General features: G+C 35.3%; 1 protein-coding gene across 1 annotated transcript; it reads right to left on the bottom strand.

Moving 5' to 3' along the window:
- Positions 1–5,066: 5,066 nt before the first annotated feature.
- On the bottom strand, positions 5,067–7,861 carry LOC123252373 (HAUS augmin-like complex subunit 6). Its single transcript, XM_044681712.1, is given in 5 exon segments — positions 5,067–5,335; positions 5,416–5,924; positions 5,957–6,177; positions 6,458–6,680; positions 6,786–7,861. Coding segments are annotated over 5 exon segments (2,298 nt in total).
- Positions 7,862–8,337: the final 476 nt, after the last annotated feature.

Below are 8,337 nucleotides of genomic sequence, written 5' to 3'. Positions count from 1 at the left end.
ATTGCCATATATTTGGGCAAAATAATTTATAATGATTACCTTGATTTCCTCTTCATTAGAGGTGAGGTCTCCCTTTTCATTTTTGATATTGATGATTTGGTTTTATTCTTTCCTTTTTTTAATTATATTGACCAGCACTTTGTCAATTTTGTTTGTTTTTTCAAAGTACCAGCTTCTAATCTCATTTATTAATTTAATAGTTCTCTTACTTTCAATTTTATTGATTTCTCCTTTAATTTTTGTAATCTCTAATTTGGTCTTTAGCTGCGGATTTTTAATTTGTTCCCTTTCTGGTTTTTTAATTTGCATGCCCAGTTCATTGATCTTTTCCCTCTCTAATTTGTTAATACATGCACTCAAGGATATACATTTTCCCTTGAGTACTGACTTAGCTGAATCCCACAGAGTTTGGTAGATTGTCTCATCATTGTCATTCTCTTCAATGAAATTATTAATTGTTTCTATGATTTGTTCTTTAACTATCTGATTTTCGAGAATTATATTATTTAATTTCCAATTAGTTTTTGATTTATCTGTCCAGGTACCCTTATTAATTATTATTTTCATTGCATTTTGATCTGAAAAGTTTACATTTATTATTTCTGTTCTTTTGCTTTTGTTTGCAATGTTTCTATGCCCTATTTCATGGTCATTCTTTGTGAATGTACCATGTGTAGCTGAAAAGAAAGTTTATTCCTATTTGTCCCTATTTATTTTTCTCCACATATCTATTAAATCTTATTTTTCTAGGATTTCATTTATCTCTCTTATCTCTTTCTTATTTATTTTTTGGTTTGATTTATCTAGATCTGAAAGAGGAATATTTAGATCTCCCACTAGTATAGTTTTACTATCTATTTCCTTCTCAAGCTCTGCCAGTTTCTCCTTTAGCAATTTGGATACTATATCATTTGGTGCATACATGTTGAGAATAGTTATTTCCTCATTATCTATACTGCCTTTTATCAATATGTAATTACCTTCCCTCTCTTTTTTTAATCATATCTATTTTTACTTTGGCTTTGTCAGAAATTATGATCTCCACTCCTGCCTTCTTTTTCTCAGTTGAAGTCCAAAAAATTTTGCTCCAGCACTTGACCTTAAACCTGTGTATGTCCACCCAATTCATATGAGTTTCTTGTAGACAATATATGGAAGGATTTTGGTTTCTAATCCACTTTGCTATTTGCTTCCATTTTATGGGGTAGATCATCCCATTCACATTCAGAGTTAAATTTATCAATTGTACATTCCCCAACATTTTGGTATCCTCTACTAGTCCTACCCCTTCTTCTTATGCTATTTCTTTTTAAAACAGTGGTTTGTTTTAACCAATCCCCCTTGTCCCCTCACTTGATTTATTTCCCTTTCAACCCCCTCCCTTATTAGTCCCCTCTTTTTATTTTTTAAGGTCTAATGAATTCCCTCTTTCCTTTCCTCCCCTCCCTTTTTTGACCTCCCCAATCCCCTACTCCCCTTGTTTGATCCCTTCTGACTTTCTCAGTAGGGATAGATAGAATTCTATATCCTAATGGATTTAGCTACTCTTCCTGCTCAGGATTAATTCTTCTGAGAGTAAGTTTTAAATAGCACCTCTTAATGATCTCTTCCTCTCCTTTTTATAATTGTATTTGTCCCCTCCATTTCCCATGCTCTCTTTGTGTGGTATAGAATATTTTATTTTTCTTATTCATTCAAGTTTCTCTTGGTGTCATCTACTATTCTCCCCCCTCTTTTTTCCCCATGCTTTCTCATCTTAGACCATTTAGTGCTCCAACCTCTCCCTAGAAGAATAATTCTTCTAATTACTATAATAGTGAATATAGTTTTTGAAAAAAATACACATAACTTTTCTCCATATAGAAATACAAATAATTTAATCTTATTAAAGCCTTTAAAGAGGCAACTTTAAAAATAAGAGTTTTCTTTCTTTCTCCTCTGTTTCTTATTTATTGTTTCATGTTTCTTTTGGTTTTTGTGGTTGTATATCAAACTTTCCATTTAGTCCTGGTCTTTTCTGTGCAAATATTTGGAAATCTTCTAACTTGTTGAATGCCCATACTTTCCCCTTGAAGTATATAGTCAGTTTTGATGGGTTGGTGATCCTTGGTTGTAGACCCAGTTCTCTTGCCATTCTGAATATCATATTCCAAGCCTTGAGGTCTTTTAGCATGGACGCTGCCAGATCCTGTGTGACCCTGATTGGTGCTCCTTGATATCTGAATTGTGTCTTTCTGGCTTCTTGTAAAATGTTTTCTTTTACTTGGAAGCTCTTGTATTTGGCTATTATATTCCTGGGGGTTGTCTTTTCAGGGTCTAGTGTGATTTATGGATCCTTTCAATGTCTATATTGCCCTCTTGTTGTAGAACTTCAGGGCAGTTTTCCTGAATAATTTCTTTTAGTATGGAGTCCAAATTTCTATTAATTTCTGTTTTTTTTCAGGGAGACAAATGATTCTCAAATTGTCTCTTCTAGACCTGTTTTCTTGGTCTATTAACTTTTCATTGCGCTGTTTCATGTTTCCTTCTATTTTGTCAGTCTTTTGACTTTACTTTATTTGTTCTTGCTGTCTTGTGAGATCATTGGTTTCTAATTGCCCAGTTCTAGCCTTTAGAGACTGGTTTTCAGATAAAATCTTTTGTTTTCCTTTTCAATCTGCTCTATTTGGTTCTTCAAGGCTTCCAGCTGGTCATTTTTGGTGTTCAATTTGCTTATCAATTAATTTGATTTCTGAGCCTCACTTTCCAGTTGTGAAATTATGCCTTTTAAACTGTTATTTTCTTGCCAGATCACTTCCATCTTTCTTACAATCTCAGATTTGAACTCTTCAAGAGCTAGTGACCAGTTTTCATTTTTTTCGGAAGGTTTGGATGTCTTTAATTTTTTGTCTTCCTCTGTTTTCTGGGCTTTTTCTGTGCAGAAGTTATCAAGTGTTAGAGCTTTTTCCCTTGTCTTCTTGTTTATTTCTTGAGCTTTGCTTGGCATCATTGTGCTTTATCCGCCAGAAGTCTGAGTAAGGCAATCTGATTCTCTTTGTATGGAGTTAGGGAGCAATTTTTGCCCGAGGCTACTGTGTGAGTCTCCTCTTTTCTCTGGGGACCTTCCTGGGATCTCTGGTCTAGCTATTTTCAGGGTCGAGCTCCTATGTTCCTAGCCAGCTGTGTAGAGCCCTGTATTTGGCCCATGCTTGCTCCACCACCTGAGGTTTTCCCCCTGAGTCTGAGCAAGCTGGGAGATGCTGCTACCTCTCTCTCTTCCCCAGTCCCATGTCCAAGGTCTGAGTTTTCCAGCCACCTGGGTTTTCAGGTCTTGTTGCTCTCAGGGGCAAGCTCCTAGTGGTGCAGGTTAGTTGCCAAGGAGCTAGATTTTGTGTCCCCACTTGCTCTAATTCTGGAGCACAGTCTCAGTCTCTGGGGTGGGGTGGGGGAGGAGTGATCCGCTTGTGTTTTGATGGGAGCAATTCTCCCTCCCCTTATAGTGTGGAAGTGCCCAAATCCCACGTACCTTCAATACTGAACCCTATTATGAGGTCCCTTCTTTCGTCTGGATTTTGTTTTCTTGTCCTTTGGAGGCATGCTATATCTGTTTGTAAGGAGAGAAAGTCGCCCTGCCTCTACTCTGCCACAATCTTAACCCAGAAGTCCAGATCATAGTCAACTCTTGAGATTTTTAATAGATAAACAATACAGTAGCTCAAATGAATTGGGAGCAACTGTTAAATTAGGTTTCTGCTTGTTCTTCTGGATTTATGAGAAATTTCCAGGACTTTGGACAGTAGTCCATCCTGTTTTGGAATATTTAGGACCTCTGAAAGGGCTAAATTCCCTTTATATGAAAATAATAAATTCTCTCTCTTAAGGATGCTATTCCTATGTTTAGGTCAGTGTTCTGGAGGCAGTCCTTTCAGAATATATGTTCTTCTCATTTTTAAAAGGGGGGCAGAATTTTATTAAGATAAAATACATTCTTCAAGGTTTTCTATTCATCTGATATTTAAGAACTAATAAAATGCGGTTTGTAATATTCTTCTTTTCTTACTACATATTTAGAATCAGTACTACTTCCTATATTTATTTTCACTTCTTAAAAGTTTAGTAGTATGTTTGCTAGCCAACTTAACAACAAAATACTGAAAAAAGATCTGGCTGCTGACAGCTACTCTGCTTCCAATAAAAGAAAATTAGAGAATAGGGTATTTCCTTTTCTCATTTACTTGTCTTTCAAAAAATCTGTTTTTCCTAAAATTTTGGCATGCCATATTCTCCTCCCTAGTGAACAGCTGAAATTTTTATGTGGTATTATATGTCATGTTTTAAGAAGTATATTAGTAAACTAGAAAACATTTTGAAAAATATAATTAAAAAAATAAAAGGCTCCACATTTATAGAACATGAAAATCGATGTAAATAGCTTGGGATATTTACTATAGTGGAGGGATGACTTAAAGAGGGGCCTTTAAAATTTTAAGAATTTTTATATGGAATGGGTATTGGAATTTTTCTGCCTTGTCATAGCAAACCATGTGGTACTTCCAAATATTCAACTTAACGTCAAAACAAAAAATATTGAAATAAAAAACTTCTTTATAATCAGATCAATTTAAAATTGGAAAAGGTTACCTCAGAAAATAATGAATTCTTTTTTGCTGGAGGTCTTCAAGTTTTTACTAAGTATCTAAAAATATTTTCTGAATTTTTTATATAAGTATTACAATAGTTAAGCAAAGATAACCCATAAAATTGTGAATATCAGCACATTTGTGTTTTCATATGTCATGCATGAATAACATAATATATTTTGAATCATGAAGGAATCAGATAACTTACAGGACAGCAGGGATTAAAGATCAAATACTTTTGTTTCTCTCAGTATAAGAAAGAATAGTTAATTTTTCATCCTTTTCAAGAATCTCCTAATAATATGAGAATGTTTTTTGAAGCATTGATCTGACTTCATCATTGTGTGAAATAACAAAGAAAGGATTTGACTTAGTAATGATAAGATTTTTTTTATTACAAATCAGTTTTTATTCTATATTTTATCTTCAATTTAAATCCATCATAATTTAATTGTGCAACTGCTCCATCTTCTTCAGACTTTAATCCAAGTTGTCTTCTTCCTTTAAATAAGGTAAAAATTCTCCAATACTGTTTGGCTTTGTGGGCCTTAGTCTTCATTCTTCTGGAGAAAACTTAATAAGTGGTGAAAGAGATTTTCTTTCACCAAGGGACATTCGTAGAGGTGGTCTTGTGTTTTCTGTGCATAGAGCAGGAAAATCTCCGAGAAAATTAACTATGTCATCTGTTTCCACATTATTTGAAGCATAGCCCAATTCTGAATCCTGTTTTGTATATATTTCAGGAGAAAACTCTTTCTTTCTCTCATATACAGATTTTTAAGAGATTCCAATCTACTGCGGATAGCCTCAAAATCCAAAGTTCTTTCTTCAATATTTGATATTTTTCTCTCTGTCTCTTCCATTAAGACATCATTAGCCACTGAACTATACTGCCCTGCTTCATCAATGGATTCTGTGCTAAAGGAGCTATTAAGAGTCAAATTGTCAGCTACTTCTGGAGCGGTTTCATGTAATATATTAAAATGGGCAGCCTTATTACTATTAGAACTAATTTCATTCGGGATCATAGAATTCAACACCCAAGACTGTTCTTTACAAGATGCAAATGAGAAGTTCAATTTTTTAACATGCTCTTCTTTGCCATTAACTCCATCCATCTTATTTTCTGCAGCAGATAAAATTGATCCTGTATAGTCACTTTCTTCAAGATCTTCTTGTAAAGCTGAGCATTCTGAGTTCTGATCCTGGATTCCTTTGGTTAAAATTTCTGCGCCTTTGCTTGTTAGTGGGTCAAGGTGACTAGTTCCTATATTCTCTTGAGGCCCAAATTTTGGAGATCTTTTCCTTCAGGCAGGAATGATTTATTAAAAACTGACCCCAAGAGAAAACTGTTCATGTTTAAACATGTTTGATCATTTAATACAGCATCTGTTTGAGCCACCTCTATATCTGGATCAACTTCATCTTGAAAAACTTCTCTTTGTGAGTTTCTAATTTCAGGAGTCAAATTTTCTGGAGTTCTTAGAAACTACTTCCTTGTCAAAAATGGATTAGAAAATAAATGGTTGATTAAGGTCCCTAATTCTACATCTCTGTCCTTCCAATGCAGTCAGATACAGTGTCTGATAGTAGCAGTGTAATATTGCTTGAAAAGGATATAAAGACAAAGACTATTAGAGATAAAGAACAATCACTTTCAAAAAATTAAAAAAAAAGTCAAAATGGACACATCTCAATCATTGTCAGCTCAGAAGAAGAGAGAGATTTGTATGCTTTCAACACCAAAGCTAGATCCCTTCAAAAAAGTAGATCATCTGGCAGAGGAGGTTGCCAAGGCAGTTATAGCAGATTCACCACAGATTTGTGAAGGAAGAGACTAGTTCATCTGTAGTTCTTATTGCACTATCATCCTCAGTTCTTATTGCATTATCATCCATCCCATGGAAATCTTCTTGGGTATGCTTGTTAGATGCATCTGGAAGTGATATGGGATATCGATAGAAGACACTATTTTCCTAAACTTCTTCTGAAGCAGGATCAAATGAAAGAGGAGACATTTTGGGTAAAAGATCCAGGGCTGGAGTCTCATCTTTAATTAGACTAAAAGGAGCCTGATTAAGGAACTCTTCCCACTTCTTATTCCATTTTCTTTGTTTTTCAGCATTTGATTGCCTTATAAGAGCAGCCTCTTGTTTTATTTTATACCTCAACTGCTTCACATGTGATAAAGTGATTTTCTGAACTCTGGCCTCTCTCTCAACATAAGTAAGGTCTGCTGTCAATCCTGTTTGGTCAGTATGACTACATTCATTTTTTAAAATCTTCAGGGCTTCATTTAGTAATTGAATAACAGTTAAAAGATTCAATTTTCCATCTTCATAAAGGTTTCCTATAAATAAATAGCACATTTGTTTTTCAATTCTATCCAGCAAGAGCCTTGGAATCTTAATAGCACCACCAGCTCCATCCAAAGTATACTGATCAACATGACCTGTAATAACCGAATTAACAACTTCTCTTTCTTTTTCCAAAAATGTAAAAGTTTCCATCAGAGAATCCCACATCAATCGAACCTTTTGAACTTTTTCTAATATATCTCTTGGGTCTTCATTCTGGTTCTTTTTGTGTAATTTTTGCAATTTTTCAGTATGTTATGAATTCAAATCTCTTATTTTTTTAATTAATGCTTGAGAATTTTCCTGGTATTGTCGAATCAGAGAATCTTCTTTTTGTAAAATTTGTAAAAACCTGGTTCGTCCTATGTAACATCTTGTAAAGGACTTATAGGGCACTTGAGACTTTTTATTAAATGTCTCTATGAAGTACTTATTATTAGAACTTTCAGAGTTGGTTTTAATATATTGTGCTGCAACAAATCTTGCAAAACAGTACATGAGACAAACAAACTTAGGGCCACCAGGAAAAAGAAACAATGAACCAATGACTTGAGGAAAGCTGCTACCACATTCATCAGAAATTTTTTTCAACCACTCACAGCACTGTTTCTGAAATTCAACATCAGCTTTTTGGTCTATTGGAGGCCAACAAAATCTGAAGACTTCTTTGGCATGGGATGGATTCAGAGCAGTAAACAAAATGTAGGCAACTATGTGAAAGGCATCACTGTTAGGTTTGTCAAACATGTTCGCGCCCAGCTTCGTGTGCATAATGAGCTTCCCCGCTTTGGCCTTGGCCTTGTCAGGCTCGAAGTCCAGCTCCAACAGGATCTGCCACAAGTGGTCCTTCTTCCAGGTTGGAGATGCTACAGCAGGGGAGTTCATGGTACATGGCTCCTTCTTCCTCCTTCTTTGCCTCAGGCCGCTGATATTTTTTTGGTTAGGCTCTAGAAATTACATTTGTAGGATTAGGGAAACTGTACGATGACAGGGGTCAGTGACAATCAAGTCACCTTAATCCCTGGTCTTTGTAGAAACACAAGCAGGCTTGACTGGAAGGGAGGTGCAGGAACTTGAGGAGTACTTCTTCACTTCCCCCCTCCTTCTAACCAGTTGGAAGACAGTTAACAGCTTGGTAATGGAGGATAATCTAGCTTGTAAAATGGTAAGTGGGGAAAGGCTAACCTCTTTATGATGATATCTTTCTCTATATTATTTCCCCACAGGATAGAATTGGTGAAGCTTGATGTCTAAGAAGCTCACTGGCTCAGAGGTTAGGATTAACTTCAGGGCCACTAGATTCTGGTAGACCAATAATTCTTAAATTGTCTCTCCTGGATCTATTTTCCAAGTGTGTTGTT

Source organism: Gracilinanus agilis, chromosome 6 (assembly GCF_016433145.1).
Source record: "Gracilinanus agilis isolate LMUSP501 chromosome 6, AgileGrace, whole genome shotgun sequence".
In the NCBI taxonomy this organism is placed as follows: Eukaryota; Metazoa; Chordata; class Mammalia; order Didelphimorphia; family Didelphidae; genus Gracilinanus; species Gracilinanus agilis.
The sequence above is the reverse complement of the archived record's forward strand: the minus strand, read 5'-3'. Positions and strand labels throughout refer to the sequence as shown.